At 36.7% G+C, this 21909-nt stretch overlaps 1 protein-coding gene across 1 annotated transcript; it reads right to left on the bottom strand.

The window, feature by feature from the left end:
• Nucleotides 1-14266: 14266 nt before the first annotated feature.
• Nucleotides 14267-21059, bottom strand: thoc3 (THO complex 3). The gene is made up of 6 exons (XM_062999960.1): nt 20880-21059; nt 18918-19074; nt 17997-18201; nt 16733-16894; nt 16122-16222; nt 14267-14857 (listed from the first exon to the last, which is right to left on the bottom strand). Exons 1-6 carry the CDS (start codon nt 21057-21059, stop codon nt 14694-14696), a joined length of 969 nt encoding a protein of 322 aa, XP_062856030.1. The 3' UTR covers nt 14267-14693.
• Between the last annotated feature and the right edge of the window lie 850 nt (nt 21060-21909).

Below are 21909 nucleotides of genomic sequence, written 5' to 3'. Positions count from 1 at the left end.
AAATGATAAGTGACTTTGCACTGGGTTTAAAACACTGCCACATTTATATAACAGTTTATGTCTTTAACAACATTCTTTATAGGGAAGTAGGTTTCTCAAAAGATTCATGACCATACAGTTAAATTATTATGCATATACTTATTACCTTCATTTGTCATCCAGTCTGGAAAAGAACTGCACTAAATAAAGCTAGAATCTAAGAAAAAAAATCGGTCAATTTATTTAAATACATGTTTAAAATAGTAAATATGTTTAACATTGTCAATCAAACAAACCGACAAACTGCAAAAATAGTGGTATTAAAAGCCCAAATTTAATTGGCCCTGGTTTCACTATTTTACCACTGTATTCTTTTGGTGGATTTTTACAGTTATGATCAAAACTATCTAACTCTCATTTTAAATTATTTGAAATTTAAGAATCCATCTTGCCCTCCACACGCTGCAGGTTTCCAGTGCCAGAGGAAGCAAAGCAGTTCCAGAGCATCACAGTGCCACTGCCATGCTTTCTAATTAGGGGATTTAATAATTCTGAGACAGTAGTCATTAAAAGTGGCATTTTGTGTTGAATTTGGAGAAACCCCTTGGTTTATTGCAAACAGCTGAACGTTTGTAAATTTTGCTAATAAAGCTAATTGCAATGGGGGTTAAATAATTTTAATTACAACTGCATTTCTCAGATATTAGCTCTTTTATTTAAGCATTGGCTAAAATATCAAACAGTAGAACCAAAGAAAAAACGACAAACCTTAAAAAATGTAAGTGACCAAAACAAGCTGTACAGGACCCTGATAAAAAAAAGAATTAAAGCTTAAAGTAAATGCAGTGAGAATTTTAAAAAGTCTAGCCTCAAAACTAGTGTATTGTCAAGATGAGATGTTAGCATCCTTATGATTAAGTACAAACTCTTTAAATAAAATTGGCTTTTAGATGTGAACATATTTTTATGTTGAATTATAATATAAGGTAGGAAATCAGAACCCTCATTTATCAATGGTCTATTACTGTTATTATTGTTCTTTAATAAAGAACAGCTATATAAAGAGATAGAGCAGTTATCTGACAAACATGCCTTTAATTCTTATTGTAATAAATGTTATTCCTGCATAAATTAATATGTTTAAATTCTGACAACCCTGTGAGAATACAAATTCTGTTGCTGCTCACACTGTGTAGAAACTTGTCATTGGCTAAAATTGGGTATATATTGACACAGTTTAGATCATACTGTATGTACTACTCCATCTATTAGTAAGTAGGTTTTTTTAAGTATCAGTAACAGCTTTCATTTGCATTTTTTACTATTTCTTTTGGACTTGCATCGTCAAAGCTGTTCATTAATATACAATAAGCAAATATTTGATTTCATAAAGCCTACACTTTGTGAACAATGCAGTTCAGACACTTTTTATGCCCTAAATTGTACATAAGCACCATTGATAAATGGAGGTTTAGGTCTGAAAGGCAGGGTTGCATAATACACCTTGCATTAGTTCTTATTAATGATTGTAGATTTAAAAATATTTTTAAACCCCTATTGATATTTGTGTACATTTATACCCTGAGCCATTTACTGCATTAGCACTATTTAAAACAAGATACACAATATAAAAAAAAAATGATTAGTTTTAGGTGCACACTACTTCCAGTTTACTATTATTATTATTATTATTATTGTTATTATTTTCAGTGGAAAGATAGGGTGATGTGAACTTTTTGCTAGTGCTAAATGTTTTCACTAGTTGAAGCCATACTGTTTAGACTGCAATAATTAATGAAAACAAATAGGAAAATTAATGTTTAGTCATGCATTTCCTTTAAAGATGTAGAAGTTGGTGAATGCTTTTTACCAATCTAATGTGTCTTTTACATCATGTATGTGAAACTGTGTATATACTTCGGTATATATGCAAACATTTTTAAAGTGAGAGCAATTTTTAAACTAAAAGCCATTGTTGACGTCTTCTGTATGTACTACAGTTCTTTATGTGAACGTGTCTGTGTCTGTGCTTGTATGTAATGTGAAACATGTTGTTAACTGTTCATGTATTAATGTGGGTGTTTCATTATTTAATGTGTATAGGTCTCATTGTCTACGAGACTCATGCATGCATTCGACATGCATGCTGTCTGATACCAAAACACTAGATTCAGTGCTTTTTCTGTATAACTGTCCCTGCAACAGAAGCTGCTTAATTAGTTTTAATTTGGAAATTCGGCTGCTGTTTGAACTAAAATGATGGCCAGTGTTAAAAATAAATAAATATTAAATTTTGCATAACAGGGGTCAAACCTAATACTTTTACCATATATTCATATAGTTATAAGAATGCTGCATGTGTATTCTCACGATTCCCAGTCCCCCAGGTACACACAGGGCTCAAGAGTACCCCTCTACCATTAAACTTAGCCAGCAGGGTAAATTTGCTGCGATACCTTTTGGAAATTTACATTTTCGACCCACTTTTGTCCTGTAAAGTCCAGCGTCTAGTAGCAAATGAACTGCAACTCACCTGCTACCACTCACAATCAGTTATGTACCACATGGAATTATTTTTTGTGAGTACTTTTTGCTTGGGATGTTAGGGAATCAGGGCCTAAATATGATATCATGTTTGTTGTTCTTTTGCTGTCTAATCATGATCACATTTAAAACAGTTAAACTGATTTTGCACACCCATTGTTCCCACATTAAAATGAATAAGCATCTGTCATCAGTCATCTACTTTGTTACAAAGCAAACAGCATAGGAAGTGTCTGTGCTAAGGGCTATGAATACCACATTACACACTTTCCATAGTGTCATGTGTTTGATTTTCACCTGATGGTACATTCTCTCATTTTAGCAATGCATTTTTGATGCACATTATATTACTAGCTAGAGTCATAAAATAAAAATGTTTGGATAAATCAGTTATTTAAATCTGTTCATTCCAAGACCATGTGGCCTAAGAAAAAAGTGTCAGTGTAACAGAATTAAATTAGGAGAAATGCCAGCTAATATAAATATTATTTAACTTCACTTTACCACTGGCCCATTTCACTGGAAATTCATTAAGGAACAGTGCTTTAGAAAGTTTATATTGCTGATGCTTCAGGTAGAGAATTAAAAATGGTTCAAATTCAAATGTTAACAGATGTTAACAGACCAGTTTCTGTTGTCAGGGACCTTATAACTTCAATCAGGGGAATATAAGTATTTCTCAATATGTGTTGGTACATACTGCATTTCTTATAAAAAGTACATTTTACAAATCAAGTGTATTGAAAGCTTGGATTTTGAATCACTTTGATTTTTTTTCTGGAAAAAAATGATACAGTGTAACTGATGTGTGAGTAGATTACATGTATTAATGTTTACTGCTTGATGAATTAGTCTTGCACTTAAGGGTATAACTGGTGGGGTTAGAATTATAATCCATTATTATATCTACATTATATATCTCAGCTTTCAACTTTATCATGTCAGATAAAATAAGTATTGTTTTATTGACTATTGTTCTTTTAAATACATGCATTGTTCTTGGAGCACAAATACATTTCATACATGGGTAAATCTGCACAAACCATATTCTGAAACCATTTGTCTTTGTAACACTTACAACAAAGAATGCAGGTATGACTCTTTAAATCTTTAAATGATATTTCAGTATTTATTACTTGAGAAAAACCAGGGTTTACATGTAAAACCTAGTGCCATACACAGACTGGCACACACAAGTATAGAAATATTTATGAGAAAAGTACAAGTACACCAGTAATGCACAAAACTGCTGAAACAGTAAAGCAACATGTCACTATACAACACTATAAAACGGTGACTCTGAACTTATTTATTTTTCTGTTAAATTTAAGAAAACATCTATAAATCACACACATTATGTATTTCGAGCACATCTTGTGGTGTGTTCTATACTGATTAATTTTATTTTTTTCCAGTTGTGATTGTGATAAAGTTGAAAGGTATAAATCCAAGAAAAATAGAAAAAAGGTATTTTTCATGCAGGGTATGTGTGTTGAGAATATATAATGTGAGTTCAAATGAAATATTTCTTTTACTGCATGTTGAATTTAGCCTTTTTGAAAAGATTGTACAAAAATAAAAATGGTTTATGGAAACATTTCAGTGCTGTACATTTATTTAAAAAGTCATTTCAATTTTAATAAGACATTCAGCTACACTCAGTTTAAATGTATTACCAATAAAAATAATTAAAATTGTTTAATTTTTTTTATTTTTTTATTTTATATTTGAATGCTAAGAAAAGTATTTTTACCTTCAATACAAATAACAGAATTTACCGTATAAATATTTAGGAAACGTAATTTGGAAACACTAGCAGGTGCTTTTGCCGCACCATGTAAGTAGGACATATAGCCGAGGCTATTAAAATAGAACCAACTGGTTTTAAGGATACAAGTCAAATTTTACATTACATTTACATTTTCGGCATTTAGCAGGTGCCTTTATCCAAAGCAACTTACATAACAGTTACAGTATACATTCTGAGCAATTGAGGGTTAAGGGCCTTGCTCAGGGGCCCAACAGCAGCAACCTGGCAGTGGTGGGGCTTGAACTAGCAACCTTCTGATTACTAGTCCAGTACCTTAACCACTAGGCTACAAATTTTAGTTTTTATAAGTTTTTTAAAAGTAGCCAAATGTTATATCATAATAACTAATTGGCATTTGTCTAATAATAAACTAGCTCATACTGGCTACAGATAGAAACAAGTAACTAGGACAGTGATAGCTCAGTGGTTAAGTGGTTTACTGGAGTAGTTCTCAAAAGGTCACTGGTTCAAACCCCACTTCCAGGGTGCCACTGTAGGGCCCTTGAGCAAAGCCCTTAACCCTCAACTGCTTGCACTGTATGCAGTCACAAGTGTAAATCACTTTGGATGAAAGTGTCTGCTAAATGCTGAAAATGTAACAAGTAAATTTAAGTAGAAGCATTAAATAAACAATACAACACTGAAACTTTATTTTCTCAGAGATTCATTTAAAAACAGCCCTACCATATCATATTTTAAGTCATAAATATTACAATTGGCTGGCTAACTAACTTATGATAAACCAGCTCTTAATATTCTTTAAAAATGTAAATATAGTATGTTATCACCTTAAAGTTGTGAAGCACAAAGAGTGAGTTGTCACTTTCTAGCCTAAACATTAAGATCAATCTTAAAATACTTATAGCTTATTGTTACACATTCTAAACATACAATAAATATAAAACATCTACATACCCCTGTTAAAGTGGCTGGTCTTTGTGATGTAAAAAATCAGACCAAGATAAATCATTTTAAATTTATTTCCACCTTTAATGTGGCCTATAAGCTATGTAATGCAATTGAAAAACAAACTGAAATTGTATATATGGAAAAATAAAATTTAAAAAACAAAATAATGAAGTTGCATAAGTGTGCACAATCTCTTATAATTAGGGGTGTGGCTGTGTTTAGAATGAACCAATCACATTCAAAATTATGGTAAGTAGTAGTCAGTGACACTTACCATCAATTCCAGTGACTGATTAACCCCAAATAACGTTTGGCTGTTCTAGTAGGATTCTCTTGGCATGTACTCAGATGCATCTTGCAGCAAAAGCCGTGGTCCACAAAGAGCTTACAAAGCATCGAATGGTTCTTGTTGCTAAAAGACTGTCAGACTGTCAGAAGACGGTCAATAAGAAGTGAATAAAATATGGCACAACAGTGACATTACCCAGAATCAGACATCTCTAACGAATGTCTAATATTTTCTAAAAACCCATAAAAACTGCATATGCAGATAAATATATAATCCACTTTGTAAATGTTTGACCTCGACTGTTCTTAAATTGTAGTTAAATTATAAATTTAAATTAAAGCTCAGTGTTGTGCCTGCTTTTATTAATTTTTATGCTCTTTCTCATAACATATGTTAATATGTTCCATACCTGTATTGCTTTTTTTTTTTCAAATGAATTTCACACATATTACTTTTTTATTGTTGTTTTAAAAATAATTGACAAGACTTTTTCACCTTGAATTCTTAGGAGAGCTTCTGTTTTTCATCTCGTCATGAGAGATAAAGATAAATTATGCCTGTGGGTTTGAAGGAAAGCAGATTAGAGGCAATCCTTACAAATCAAGTACTTTCTGGATATGTGAGGACAAAAAGGGGACTAGCTGGGATTATTAATAAATTGCCTGTCAAAAGTGGTTTGTTTCCAGTCATGTCCCAGGAAAGAAAAAGGACAAATGGTTGGGAGTAGATGTGTGGTGTCTGAAAGAAACATAATCAGATTAAACACAAGAGAATACAAGCACACTGACATTCAGCAAACAACATTAACCCCTTCAACTAAACACAAACTGACAGCCTGTTTGGAGGAACCACAAAGGCATACGGGAGCTGTTTCAATAACACAAGTCCACTGTGATCCTAAACCTTCACTAGGTTATTGTAGTTACTACAAAACTGCAAAACCATAACCTAATTAATAAACTTTACTAAGTACAAAAAAAAATTAAAATGAAAACAATGAATCAAAACATTAATATGTATACTATCTCAAAACTAAATGAAAGCAAACATGACGTAATTCTTAACTTTTAAACAACACTCCGATAAGGTCTAGAACTCCAATAAGTTCTGGAAGAGGACCCTGTGTGTAATGTTTTAGCATTGTTTTAGCAAAAGTACACATTAATATAATTCAAACTACTTCACAGACTCCAATACTCAAACACTAGATGTGATAAGTATAAAGTGTGTACCTTTTCTCAGAGTTTTTGGGTCTACTCTACACAATATCTACTCTAGTCTATTTATGTTCCCTTCTGATTCACTTGGCACCCTGTGGACCCTGGTCCTGCTACAGCAACTTGCTGGTATTCCAAACTATGATGTAAAACCTGGCTGACATGCCCCAGACATCAAATTTGTATATACAAAGTGTATGTACAATAGAAAACAATAAAAAATAAAATTGTTTGGTTAAAATGTTAAATATCTTTGTAAACTGCAAACCATGGCTGTCTGTTTTACTGCCATTTTTCTACTGTACCCACTTTTTGGAACTGAGCTTGTATTTTTAATGAAAATCTAAATTATAACTAATAAAGTATGCTTTTACAGCCTGTTTCATTCATTCATTCATCCCCAAAAACCCTTGTGCTGTTTTTCCTTTCTTGTGTTATTTAAGCAGTTTTAATTCCCAAACACATTAAATACCACAGCATTTTTGACTGCAAACACATGGGTAATTTCAGGCTAAAAGAAGAAGTAAATTCTTTAATAAACTACACTATATGACCAAAAGCATGGGGTTGAACCTCTTATTATTTGAGTTCAGGTGTTTAGCATACCTATTAGTAGGTGTATAAAATCTAGGGTTAGATAAAAATGATACTTTCAACATTTCAAGGAAGGAAACCCATTCCTGTTCCAGCATTAATGTGCCCATGTTATCAAAATGTGGTCCATAGAAGACATGGGTTGACAATTTCGAAATGGAGGTGGCCTACAACACAATTCAACACAACAGAAGTCTTTTTCATACATCAGTGCCTAACCTGTTAAATGCTTTTTGACTGAATAGCCACCCAAAATCTTTTGGGTGGGTGGCTTTTTAGGGGTGTTCCATATTATACAACATCCAACAAGCTCATAGTCAGGTGTGTACTCTGATATCCAGACTTTTACAGTAAAATTTTATTTATAAATGTCAAATTCTGTAGTGAAAATACAAAAAAATCTTCATTCAGTGTGTCAGTATATGTGTGGAACTGTGTCTTTCAAAACATTGACCTTTTACAGAGTTGCTCACATAAAACCTACAAAAAGATCCATTCCAATTTCTAACTAGTTATGTTCCTAAGGCACCAATTAGCATGTCATTAGCACAAGCCCAAGTTCTGACTGGCCAGTAAACATGCTGGAACTCTTTCTGTTCTGGATCTTACACTGACAGCAGTAAATGGATTTACATGCACATCTTGTAGCTGACTGGTGCCTGGAAAGCACACTGATTTGAGATAGCCCAGTATTAGTTTTCCTCCAGCCAGAGATTCCATTTAGATTAGCACCAGAAGAGCTTTATGGGAAAGATGAGTGCTGGTTCAAGGCTACAGCCTTTTCTGTTCTTGCTTCATTTTTATATGAGACCAGCTTATCACAGACTTACATTTTATCAGTATTGTGAAAATGAGCTTGGTTTTGGTGTTACAGTGTACAGAGGGTTTGGTAGTAATAGAGAGAGCACCAATATAATTTTTATCAAGAACAATAACAATATTGTATACAGTATAATAACATAATATAGTAATATTTTTTCTGGGTTCATTTGTCCTTTTTTCTGTTATTGAATACCACTGGATAAAATATAAGAAATTAACACAATATGTGTGATTATTACAATTTAAGACCTTAGAACACATATTCCTTTTGTTCTATGCATCTTATCTAAACATCATCATATTACCATATTACAGTGAGGTCAAAAGTATTTAGTCAGCCACTGATTGTGCAGGTTCTCCTACTTAGAAAGATGAGAGAGGTCTGTAATTTTCATCATAGGTACACTTCAACTATGAGAGACAAAATGAGAAAAAAAAATCCAGGAAATCACATTGTAGGATTTTTAAAGAATTTATTTGTAAATTATGGTGGAAAATAAGTATTTGGTCAATAACAAAAGTTCAACTCAATACTTTGTAACATAACCTTTGTTGGCAATGACAGAGGTCAAACGTTTCGTGTAAGTCTTCACCAGGTTTGCACACACTGTAGCTGGTATTTTGGCCCATTCCTCCATGCAGATCTCCTCTAGAGCAGTGATGTTTTGGGGCTGTCGCTGGGCAACACGGACTCCACACATTTTCTATGGGGTTGAGGTCTGGAGACTGGCTAGGCCACTCCAGGACCTTGAAATGCTTTTTACGGAGCCACTCCTTCGTTGCCCGAGCGGTGTGTTTGGGATTATTGTCATGCTGGAAGACCCAGCCACATTCCATCTTCAATGCTCTCACTGATGGAAGGAGGTTTTGGCTTAAAATCTCACGATACATGGCCCCGTTCATTCTTCCCTTAACACAGATCAGTTGTCCTGTCCCCTTTGCAGAAAAACAGCCCCAAAGCATGATGTTTCCACCCCCATGCTTCACAGTGGTTCACAGTGTTCTTGGGTTCTTCTTCCTCCAAACACGACGAGTTGAGTTTTTACCAAAAAGTTCCATTTTGGTTTCATCAGACTATATGATATTCTCCCAATCCTCTTCTGGATCATCCATATGCTCTCTGGCAAACTTCAGACGGGCCTGGACATGTACTGGCTTAAGCAGGGGGACACGCCTGCCACTGCAGGATTTGAGTCCCTCTCGGCGTAGTGTGTTACTGATGGTAGCCTTTGTTACTTTGGTCCCAGCTCTCTGCAGGTCATTCATCAGGTCCCTCCGTGTAGTTTGGGATTTTTGCTCACTGTTCTCATGATCATTTTGACCCCACGGGATGAGATCTTGACCTCAAGGGAGATTATCAATGGTCTTGTATGTCTTCCATTTTCTTACAATTGCTCCCACAGTTGATTTATTCACACCAACCTGCTTGCCTATTGTAGATTCACTCTTCCCAGCCTGGTGCAGGTCTACAATTTTCTTCCTGGTGTCCTTCGACAGCTCTTTGGTCTTTTCCATGGTTGAGTTCGAAGTCTGACTGTTTGAGGCTGTGGACAGGTTACAGATAACGAGGTCAAACAGGTGCCATTAATACAGGTAACGAGTGGAGGACAGAAAAGCTTCTTAAAGAAGAAGTTACAGGTCTGTGAGAGCCAGAAATCTTGCTTGTTTGTTATTGACCAAATACTTATTTTCCACCATAATTTACAAATAAATTCTTTAAAAATCCTACAATGTGATTTCCTGGATTTTTTTTTCTCATTTTGTCTCTCATAGTTGAAGTGTACCTATGATGAAAATTACAGACCTCTCTCATCTTTCTAAGTAGGAGAACCTGCACAATCAGTAACTGACTAAATACTTTTTGACCCCACTGTACTTACTTAACGGAAAACAATAGCTTTTGAATGACATGAAGTATTTTTTTGGATCACTAGCTTCTGATTTGGTGTTACTGGCCTCTAGTCGTGTCCAATTAACACATTCTACTACCTCTACTGCTGCAGATTTTCACTCCTGACCAAGGAGCCACACACCAGCACCCCCCTGGCATGTGTGCTTCTTTTCACCTAAACGAGGCAGGTTCTCAATCTTCGATCGCACCAATCTTCCTTATCCCCCGTCTCTATGCAGGCGCCATCGATCAGCAAGCAGTTATGAGGAAGTCCCTTGGCATTCACACCCTTCGGACGAGTCAATCATTGTTCGTATAGTCAAGTCGAATTTATTTGTATAGAGCTTTTTACAACAGACACCGTCTCAAAGCAATATTACAGAATCTAGGACCAACAGACCAAAATAAATTATTATTCGTCTAGGCGCCCAGCCTGCCGGTAGCAGAGCTAAGATTTGATTTTGCAGTCACTTAAGTAGTCAGCTTTAGTGTGCTAGCATGTTTTATCGCTGCACCTCCCGAGCACCCTTTGCTACAGGTTTAACAGTGTCAATCCATGGACTCCAGTAAATATCAGAAAGGTGAATTCTGTTCCTGACCTGTTTGCCTCTTATTCCTCATATTCCTGCCCTTTGCAATCTCTGAAGTCTATTCCTTGATCATGCAGTACATTTTCAATCATCTCAACTATCCTACATCCTGTCTTTTTGTAAAATCCATGAATCCAAGAAACCACTCAGTGATCCAGTTAACGGGTTCTTTGTTATAACTCGTATATGAGCACAAAATTCTACACAGTACTGGAAATGTCTGGTGTAACATCACAGATGACTGAATAGCATCCTCTGTTGCCTTTTAGAAATATTTTTAAAACTATTTACCATAATTAAATGAACTCATTGGAATGTTAGAGCTCAGATAAGGTCCCAGACTGGTTCCTTTTTGGTTATGTTCCTGCTTTTTATTGGTGCTCATTTAGCAATGGAACATAATGAAACAAAAGCTCTAGTGTGCCTAGGACATTGTGGACATCATCTAGGAGTCTTATTCCTATTTCTTATTCCATCTGATATTTCACATCCATGTTGCACTAGGGAGAAACATGGGAGAAACAACCCACATAGTGCAATATACTAGTACTTTAAATCGCCCAGTCTCTTCACGTTTTCTTTTTTAATTTCAGGCCATAGTATACTGCAGGTACTGTGGAAATTACTTTCTCTGTCTCTGACTCTTGTGACATTTCAAAATCTTTATCTTATCCCAATTTCCTAACAACAGTTCCGATGTAAAGATACCAAAAGCTGTTATATGGACACTAATCTAAAATCGCAAATATGATGCCCTGTGGGAGCTTGGTTATTACATTTTTAACAAAGCAAAAAAAAGAAAAGAGAGAGGCATCAGCTAGCGCAGACCTGCACTGGATCAGCATAAACATTGTCTGCACTGATTGGCTAAAAGTGGAGCAAAATAGAATTTCCTGTGAATATATTAGCTAATATTAGGGGAACTAATGTAATGTTAGCCTGTTTAACTATGGACTAAACTAATTTAACATAATTTAAACCACTCACATGTTACACCAATCTTTCCTTGTAAAAAATTATTTTTATGACAGTAAACTGAACCATTACATGTACATAGAGGGGAGCAAAGGGGGAGGGGGTACAGAGTCTCCCTGGTTGTTTACTTTTTACCAAACAAAGAAGAAGTTCTAATAATTTTTAGGGTCCCTGTCAGTCACAGGCTCTTAGAACTCTCCAAACGACCCCAACAAATGTGAAAAATTTCTAAATAAAAAACAAATTGCCACTCAGGTGGTACAGCAGTAAAACACACTAGCACATCGAATCTCAGCTCTGCCAACGATTGGCTGTTGTTCACACAGGGTGGGAAAGATGGGCCGGGTTCCTCATAACTTACGCAGCTATGAACTCTGCTGACTGATTTATGGTGTCTGCGCAAAGTCGAGAAATAATGCGTTGACCAGGGTGTGGCTTTCCGTACTCAAAGCTGATCCACATATGAACTCACCTCGTTCAGGTGAAAAGTTGCAGTCGGTACTGCACACGTGTTAGAGGCGGCGTGTTTCAGTTTTGGCTCTCCTCAGTCAGCAGTGGAGGGTAGTATCGGTACAGAGGAAGTGCAACGCAGTCAGGTTAATTGGATACGACTAGATTAGGGAGAAAATTAAGGGGAAAATTGCAAAAAATAAAAATACAAAAAAATGATAATTTAAGCTTTTATCACTTACAAAATCACTTTTGGTTTCACTGGTTTGGTTTCAAACTGGCACATCGTGAAAGCTAACTGTTTAGCTCTACAAAATTGAACGTGCTGCCTTTTTACCCAAATGTTTGCGTTACTGCTATTATGTGGTGATATAGAACATGCTAGCCTATAGGATATGGTACATATCCTAAAAAGAAAGTTAATTTCTTATACCTCTTTGCGTCTTGATTTGTCAAATCCAAAACCTTTTTAAACCATTTGTTGTTGTTCGTTTGTTCGTTATTGTTGCATTATTACACTTGGACAATTACTCTTACATTTCTGGGGGATCAGCAACAATAATTAAGTTTCCACCCTTTACTTTATTCATTCTTTTTTTTCCAATTAAATAATAAGATGTCTTTTTTTTTCTTTTTCTCAGAAATTCCCCCCCCCCAATCTAGTCGTATCCAATTACCCTGATTGCGTTACGCTTCACCTCCACCGATACAACCCTCCACTGCTGACTGACACACTAACACACACCCCCAACTAACACTGACCGACACACTAACATAACGCCCCCTCCAAGCAGTACTGACTGCCTCTTTTCACCTGCACGAGGCAAGTTCATATGCAGATCAGCCTAGTGTACGGAGAGCCACATCCTGATCAGCATTATTCCCCAACTCTGCACAGGTGCCATCGATCAGCCAGCAGAGGTCGTAATTGGACCAGTTATGAGGAACCCTGGTTCGGCTTACCCATCCTATGAACAACAGCCAATTGAGCTAAGATTCGATACAATGTATTCGAAATCCCAGCATGTGCTAGCATGTTTTACCGCTGCGCCACCTGAGCAGCAGATCAATCTATTTTTAATAAGGAATTAAAGCAGAAAGCCAGGTAATTCTAAAACTTTTTCTAGAAAAATGTAGATACCAGTTCTCAACCCACAGCTGCATCAATCTAAAGCTGCCAGAGAGAAAATGGGGGCAGTCAAACAGGAAAAAATTGAGTCATAGTCTAGTTACACTGAAATACCCCTACATTTCTCCAAGACATTTTCTTTCATTTCCACCAGGCATACTTACACCCACCAGGCACTGGTCTATATTTACTCCAACATTATGTAACGCATAATAATCTTTACATCCAATATAGGCTTAATTTCTAAAAAAAAACTAATGAGTCATGTCTTCTTTTAAAATAAATAGATGGTGGCTAAGTAATTTGAGACAATTTACAAACCTGTACATTTATCTGTCTATCATTAACCACTCCCCCCCCCCCCCCACCCCCACAAACAGCACTTTGACACATCAAGGTACCTAAATTAAAGGTAATTAACGCATATACAGAAGGTACTTGTGTATCCCAGCTTTGTGTAGGAAGTAAAGAAGGGCTGAGTCACAGAAGAATGGGGTGAGGACAGCTGCCACCGACACTCGTAGACATGCAACACTCGTGCTGGGCAAGTCTGTCACCGTTAAAGATTAACCATGTGCCCGTGTCTAATCTAGCTCTTCGCCTCATTCCCCGGTGACCGTAGGTGGGTGAACAGCCATTGTTTACTTCACATAGTGATCGACCTCTGATGCACTTTTGTTTACTACATGGTTTGACTCACACCATGACTAGTGACCTGCAAGAGCCCGCTTCCTCTAAACAGACCAAATATATCCATCCATCCATCCATCCAAAATAATTGTGACACTTTTGGTAATACAGATATGAAATAGCATTTTGGGGACATACATTTCCACCCAGAACCAGTACCAAACTTTACAGATGCTCATGGAATTAATCAAGCAACCCCTCCAGCTAGGTTCCAAAATCCATTGCTGTGTGTATATTTTTGAATAAGAATGTTTTATGCATGTCTGTTAGTATATGTAAACTTTGACTAACCTTGGGTAAAAATCTAACTCACCATTGTAAGTGTATATAATTTTTCACCATGGATGTTGGGTGGCTAAACATGACAAATGAATGTATAATGATACAAAACATTGCTCGTTTAATATAATACCATACAAAAAAAAGGTTAAATAAAAATGGAATTTAAACACTTTAGAAAGAATGTATGGTGACCTCTAGTGGGCATTTTCCAACGTACACTTACAGCTGCATGTTCATGTTTTCAAACTATTCACTATTCAAGTGTAAATCATTATTATTCACACTTGCAATAAAAGACTGTAAATAACAATTATTCACACTGTTATGTTAACATTACCATGCTGTTTAAGGACTGGATCGGAATGTGTCCGAGGTTTTAAAAAAAAAAACAAGTAACAACTTGCATTTGATAAAGATGTTTTCTCTCTCTTTTAGAGCAATGACAGTGTGTAGAAAGATATTAGAATGCCCCTACAGCTGGTGCAGATGTTAAAGCGAGGTCCACATGTATCATGTTGCTCATCAAGAGTCATTAGGAAGGCCGAACAGTTTAACAGTCCCTGCCTCCCGATTGCTGTCGTATTTGCTGTCTTTATCGTCACAGGCGTACGCCAGCAGCGGCCTTTTTGGGTGCCAGGCAACAGTAAAGGTAGGAGACTCGCACTGCACCTCCCAGAGTTTCTCCCCTACACATCAAAAACATCACAAATCAATTTGTGCATGTAGTAATAAATGTTTTAATTCACAAAAGAAAGTGTAAAGTGCACGGTGACAGGCAACTTATAAAACTCCACAATTATTTGCACCAATAAGGGGTTAAAATAAATAAATGAAATGTTTGTGTGGGGTAAGTTTGTTTGTTTATTAGGATTTTAACGTCATGTTTTACACTTTGGTTACATTCATGACAGGAACGGTAGTTATTCATTATACATGGTTCATCAGTTCACAAGGTTATATCAAACACAGTCATGGACAATTTTTAGTGTCTCCAATTCACCTCACTCGCATGTCTTTGGACTGTGGGAGGAAACCGGAGCACCCGGAGTAAACCCACGCAGACACGGGGAGAACATGCAAACTCCACACAGAAAGGACCCGGGCCGCCCCGGTCCCTGGGGATCGAACCCAGGACCTTCTTGCTGTGAGGCGACAGTGTTACCCACTTAGCCACCGTGCCGCCCGGGAAAGTAAGTCCCTTAAAATACTGTAAAAACAATAAAATATTATGTACACTATACTGTCAAAAGTATTTGGACACCTGACTATGAGCCTGTTGGACATCCCATTTTAAAAGCAAATAACATTAAAATACAGTGACCTCTATGTGATCTTTACAGCTCTAACAACATTCACTCTTCTAAGAAAGTTTCTCACAAAATTTTGAATGTATTGTTAAGAGAAACTGTGCTAATTCAGTTAAAAGAGCATTTGTATGGCTGGGCATTAATGTTGGTCAAGAAAGTCTCAGCTGATGTTCCAATTCAAGCTGTTCAGTAGGGCTGGGGTTAAGGCTCTGTGCAGGCCAATGGAGTTTCTGGAGTGTCCTTATAGATCTTGCGTTGTGCTTTGTGCACAAGGTCACAAGCTAAAACATGAAAGGGCCTTTCCTGAACTGTTCATGCAATGTTGAAAGCATATAATTTCCTTTATTTGATTTATTGCACCCATTACCAGTTGTTGTGGCTGAAAACCAGTGGGCACAAAGAAATACCACACTCCGGACAGGACGCCAATCATGCCTTATATAGCCGACCAACATCACCGCCAGGGATCCAAACCCTGGATCCCAGCTGTACTGACCTAGCATAATTCATCTATTCTGTGCCACCTGAATGCCCTTATAAAAATTTAATTACACTAATCATCCATGACCTTTGTAACCCTTATTTACCAAAAGTGCTAATAATTCTGGAGCTGTCACTATAAACTATAATTAAAACTCTTTACCTGTTTCTACTTCAGCAATATCAATGAAATGATCTTCAGAGGCTGATGCCAGCATTTTGCCATCATGACTGAAACTCAAGGTTCGCACTGGCCAGTCAAGCCTGTAGAACACAAAAGTTACACTACATTAATACAAAAGTATATTAGTATATGTATGCACTCTTTTTAAAGATATTCTCTTAATTCATTTTTTCTTTTGTCCCCTAATCTAGTCATATCCAATTAACCATTTGTGTCTTCCTATATCTGCTGCATACCCCTTCCCTGAGGAGGAGTGCCATACCTAAGACATGCCACCTCTGACAAGGTGCAGTTACCAACTGCCTCTTTTCAACTGAGAGAGACAGGTTCATACAGAGAGCAGTATTGCGTATGGAGAGTCACTCATTGCTCTTCATTATTCACCATCTCCATGCAAGCGCCTTCGACCAGCAACAGTAATACAGAATCCCTTCAACCATGCCTCACAACAGACAAAGCAAATCCGGTCTGTTTAAGCTTAGCCCAGCTAAAACTCAAACTTGGATCTCAGATATGTATGCATGTAATAATTGTAGCTATAACATGATTGATATTCACAACAAATGTAAACATTTATTATACCGCCTTACCTGGAGAAACAGCGAACACACGCCAGCTCTTCAACATTCCACAAACTAACCAAAGCATCTGCACTTCCTGTAGCAAAATACTTGCCGGTGGGATCGAATTTGATACAGATACAGTTGGAAGGATGGGCATTGATTGACTGAATGAGCTTTAGGTCAGGGTAGCTGTAACAAAAGTCAAATCATGAAGCAATTAACTTAATATAAACACACATAATATTAAAACACATTATAGATGTTTTACAAGTAAACAGAAAGTATCAGCAGCAATCTAGGTACAAACCTTCTTAGGGCAGGATCTTCTTAAAGTCATGTTTTCATGCTGCCTAGCAACATTTACTACATTAAAATATCAAATAACATTAAAATGTCTAATTTGTCTACCACTATTAATATAACTACACATTATACACCACATAGAAGGGTCCTGTTTTACAAATCCAGAGAATACAGAAATGTTATATTCTAAACCACAAGTAATACAATGGGAAGGTCTGAAAAGCTTTGTACAGTATGGAGTATGGATTTTTAAGTATGGAGTATGGCAGTAAAGCCATTTCTAAATAACATCAGGTCATTCAGGTCCTCCTAAGCGTGCAGGTTCAAATCTCAGCTCTGCACATGGCTGGCTGTGTACCTACACAGACAGTGATTGCAGAAGTTGTGAGAAATCCCTACGGCCTTCCTCCCTCAGACAAGCCAACTACTAAATCTGTTGGCTGTTCAATGGTGCCTGCACAATAAAACAGGGGATAATGGGGATCGGTGTGTGACTCTCTGTGCACAATATAGATCCCAATATGCAATGTTGGAGGGGCGTGTATTGGTAAGTTACAGCCCTTCTTGTTCAGAAAAGGAGGTTTCCTTTGCAGCAGTAGAGGCAGAAATACATATCAAATAATTGGTAACGACTAAATTGGGGGGAAAATGCATTAAAAAAGGTTTGATTAAGTACTTACTGTAGGGTGGTCAGATGTCGTGTTGGGTTTTCAGTTGATTTGCCATAAATGCATTTGGTGTTACTTTTTATATCCCATCTAATCATGATCAAGCATTCTGGGCTAGTAATCAACTTCAATATAATAATAACTAAATCAGTAAGTCTTTACTAAGACTGGAATATAAAATTTAACTTATGACTTTTTATGTTTCCAAGGAAACCGGAACCCTGGGAAAACTTGAGAAGAAAACTGTGGTTTAAAAAGTTTGCAAAGCAACTACCCAAAACTATAATTGTGACCTCATTGTGACCCAGAGTCCCTCTTACCTTAAAATGTTAATGCAGCCATTTCCATTGGTCAAAAAGAACATATCATTATCGTTGTTCCATGAGATTTCATTGACTTCAAACTTGAACTGTTCTTCAGCACGGGGACGGTGAGTTTTAGCATCGATGAAAGTCACCACATCATCCTTATTCCCAACAGCAATGGTTTGTCCATCAGGACTCCAACATATGTTGATGTTTTCACCTAAATATACAGCACAGCACATGAAAACATATTTATTTATGTACTAAAATGTGCACTTGAGTTTACCTTTGATAAACAGTGACAAAGAAATATAGGGTTATTAACAGATTATACAAAACCTGAGACATTTTGTGTCCCTAAGGCAGGGCCAAAGCTTTAAATTGTATCTACTTAAAACCATCAATGATAACAAGACAGAGAAAACTGGACCAATGGCATCACTGAATCTGTATCAAGGAGGGTGAAAACCAAGCAGAAATGCTTGGTAAAAGAAAAGGTCAGAGGAGTGACAGAATAGTAATATTACTTAACCAACCCTCCACAACCAATACATCATAACACATCACAACTGCTTTAAATTTAAAATAAGATTTAATTAAGTTCATTTTGGTCAGAGCCCAAAATTGAGAATGACAATCAAACAAAGGGGATGTAAGACAGTATTATGACAAAATCTCACAAACACCTTGCTAATTTGTGTTCTGCAAGGATAAATTTCATTTTGCAAACAAAGCAAAGAGGTTCTGTGTAGACACATCACATCTGATTAAAAAAATCTCAAATGAGCCACTCAACCAGCAACATGAAGATTAAATAACATTAAAAAAAATCTTCATTTAAAAAAAAGAAAATTACATTTAAACTTAAAAAAAAATGTAAAGATAAGCTGCAAATAAGCTGTTGTTTTTTGAATCATAATAGAATAACAACCTTACCCTTCGTGCTGACTGTGGCCATGCATTTGGTAGTGCGTACATCCCAGATCCTGATAGTTTTGTCTCCAGATGCAGTAACAAACAGATCTGGGTTGGTTGGGTGCCAACACAGCTGGTCAACACTGTCACCATGTCCTCTGTGGTTATTCTCTTTCACCTGGGTTTGGAAACCAAGAGCTATTAACAACTAAGCAGTAACATTGTACATTTGTCAGACAATGCACTGCACTGCATATTTATATTCACAAGCCTTGTGTTCACAGCACTAAAAGGTAAAAATTACTTGGCCTGCTGTTTGATGCCACTGTATCAAGAGTGTTTTAATGAGATTTTAAAAAAGTGATAGCCAGGCATGCTCAAAATGTTAAAATATAGTGGAAGTGTGCTTGTGATCACTGTTTTGCAGTAATGTCCATGCATAACCTATAATCCTCCTGATATGGCCATGTCTAAAAAGCATGATGTGACCAGTGATCACAAATGCCAGTATTAATAAGTTTATGGCTTATGGGACTGTAACATCTCTGGCCCTGGTTGCAATAGAAAAGTGGCATAAAATAACCAAGACAATAAAATAAACACTCAAGTGGACCTGCAATCCCAAGGTATAACAGTTTTGAGTTACATTCAGTTACAATTTTAAAGTCAGTGAAATTAAGATCCATGGTAGAAGACACAGGAGGACTCCTATTACAAGCCAGACACAAAAAGACCAGATATGACCTTGCCAAAATGCATGTTGATGAAAAAAAGCATTTTGGTAAATTACACCAACCCAATGTTTACAAGTCTTGATCTAAAGCCTATTAACATTTTTGTAAAGGTCTAGCACTCTGGAGCTAAACACTGATACTCGCCTACAAAGCCAAACATGGACCAGCCCCAAGCTACCTTTGTGGTCTAATAAAACCCCGTTCTGTACCGCACAACCTCTGAGCCACTAGTCTCTCGTGACTTGATTCTCCACCCAGGACTAGAGGAAGACAAGCATCAAGGCTCTTCTCTGGTCTGGCACCCAAGTGGTGGAACGAACTTCCTCTGTCTGTCCGACCATCTGAGTCTCTCGCTGTCTTTAAAAAACGATTAAAAACCCACCTATTTACTAAACACTTAAGCTGACTTGTACTTACTAACGCTCTTTTTCATTTCATAAAAAAAAACACTTTGGTTCTAACAGGGTTTCAGCAGATTTGTTCTTGAACTGTTGTCTACTTAAACTAGAGTAATGAAATGTTTGCTATGGAAGCACTTCTGTAAGTCGCTCTGGATAAGAGCATCTGCTAAATGCTGAAAATGTAAATGTAAATGGAGCTTGAACAGTTTGCTATTCAAACGTCCAGCTGGAAGCAGGACCTCTGGACTTATAAAAAAGAAAAATAGTATCCCCACAATCAAGCATGGAGGTGGGTCAGTAATAATGTGGGGATGTTCTTCTGCTGCAGGAAATGGAAATCTTGACTATGTGAGTGTCATCATGAATTCACAGAAATACACAGGTATTTTGAGGTGATACTTGAACTTGAGGTGATCCACCATAAGCTGATCCCAAGCACACTTTTTACTTAAAAAATAAATGAATGAATACACCATATCCCTTCAGGGGCTCCATAGTTGAGTGCTTGATTGAGCATAATAAAAAGGCCTTTAAGTATAAACAGTATTAATTAACCCCAGATTTGCTGCTGGACGTGATACATTCCATGTTAGGATTATCGTAGTGCTGAAAATGATACACCATCCAAATGTTATCTGGTCAGTGTGAATCCCATTTTCATTGAAGGTGCAATAGATAGGCTACAGTCAGTAATTGTATACCCACACCTTGTACGCCGTGTGCATCGTGTGTAAATAAATATTGCTAATATATAGCTAATGAACTAACATACAAGTTCGGTAAAGTTAAATAAAATAGCATAATAACATTATGCGGTTTAAAGCAGAACTAGTTAACACAACACCCACCAATCGGTCCTTCTCGAGGAGAAACACACTGGCGGTTTTATCGAATGAACCAGAAGCCAGTCTTCTTCCATCACAGCTCCACGCTACAGAATGAACTTTAGCGCTGTGTGCTGGAAACTCGCGACTTTTACTGTTGTTTTTAAAGTTCTCCAGCATTTTATTATAATATGAAGACGCCATACTCCCACCAGAGAATGCAGAACCGCTTCTTTACTCCTCACTGAACCGCTGTCTCAGTTGAACACATGCGCCACCCAGTGTGCGGGAGAATATCAAACATAAACTTACTGTATTCCGCACAAGTGTAAACGTCGGGTTATTTATCTAAATCAACCATTCATATAAAAATTAAAGATAAATATTTACCTTCTGACTTAATTTGAACATTGGCAGTGTTAACAGGAATCCCATAACATCCAATAACAGGTATTCGTTTCTCTATGTGCATAATTACCTTACAATTCCTCCTAAAATTCAAAATATTAAGTCAAAATAAAATATTAAGTTAAAATAAAATGTCAAAATATTATGAGAATAAAGTCGAAATATTATGAGAATAAATTCGAAATTATTTCGAGATTAAAGTCGAAATGATTATGAGAATAAAGTTGAAATATTATGGCCAAAGAGTGTTCAGCCATCGTAGGCTTGTCGGTTCAGAGAAGCATGGATCTCAGTACCTGGATCAGCATGCATGCACCGAGGGCAGTTTATAATGAGTGTTATTGTTGTTATCCAATAATTTGCGATTATTTTTGGGTGGCTGTTTGTATTGTACACTTCCATCCACATTACATGTCTATACATGTCAATATAATCATTTATAGCGAGTTCATACGGCTTTAGTTTATCGTACGAGTCCATAAGGCTCGGTTGAAGTACTGGCGACGACGCAGACGCCGAGCGCACCATTGGCGCACGTTCTTCTAAATATACCCAGTTTACTGCAAAGCCGTTTCAGCGTTCTTATACTACTAACAAACTGGTGCTGATGTTACAGGAGATTGGGGATTTCTTTATTTGTGAAACC

This window comes from Trichomycterus rosablanca, chromosome 8, assembly GCF_030014385.1.
Source record: "Trichomycterus rosablanca isolate fTriRos1 chromosome 8, fTriRos1.hap1, whole genome shotgun sequence".
NCBI classification, from domain to species: Eukaryota; Metazoa; Chordata; class Actinopteri; order Siluriformes; family Trichomycteridae; genus Trichomycterus; species Trichomycterus rosablanca.
The sequence above is the reverse complement of the archived record's forward strand: the minus strand, read 5'-3'. Positions and strand labels throughout refer to the sequence as shown.

What these genes read in the sequence shown, in the direction of transcription:
- thoc3 (XM_062999960.1), bottom strand. Translation starts at nt 21,059, where the DNA reads ATGGCGTCTTCATATTATAATAAAATGCTGGAGAACTTTAAAAACAAC. An exon ending in TCCTCGAGAAGGACCGATTG is followed by an intron (nt 19,075 to 20,879) that starts GTGGGTGTTGTG and finishes TTCCAAACCCAG; the next exon opens with GTGAAAGAGAATAACCACAG. An exon ending in GGCTGCATTAACATTTTAAG is followed by an intron (nt 16,895 to 17,996) that starts GTAAGAGGGACT and finishes CTTTTGTTACAG; the next exon opens with CTACCCTGACCTAAAGCTCA.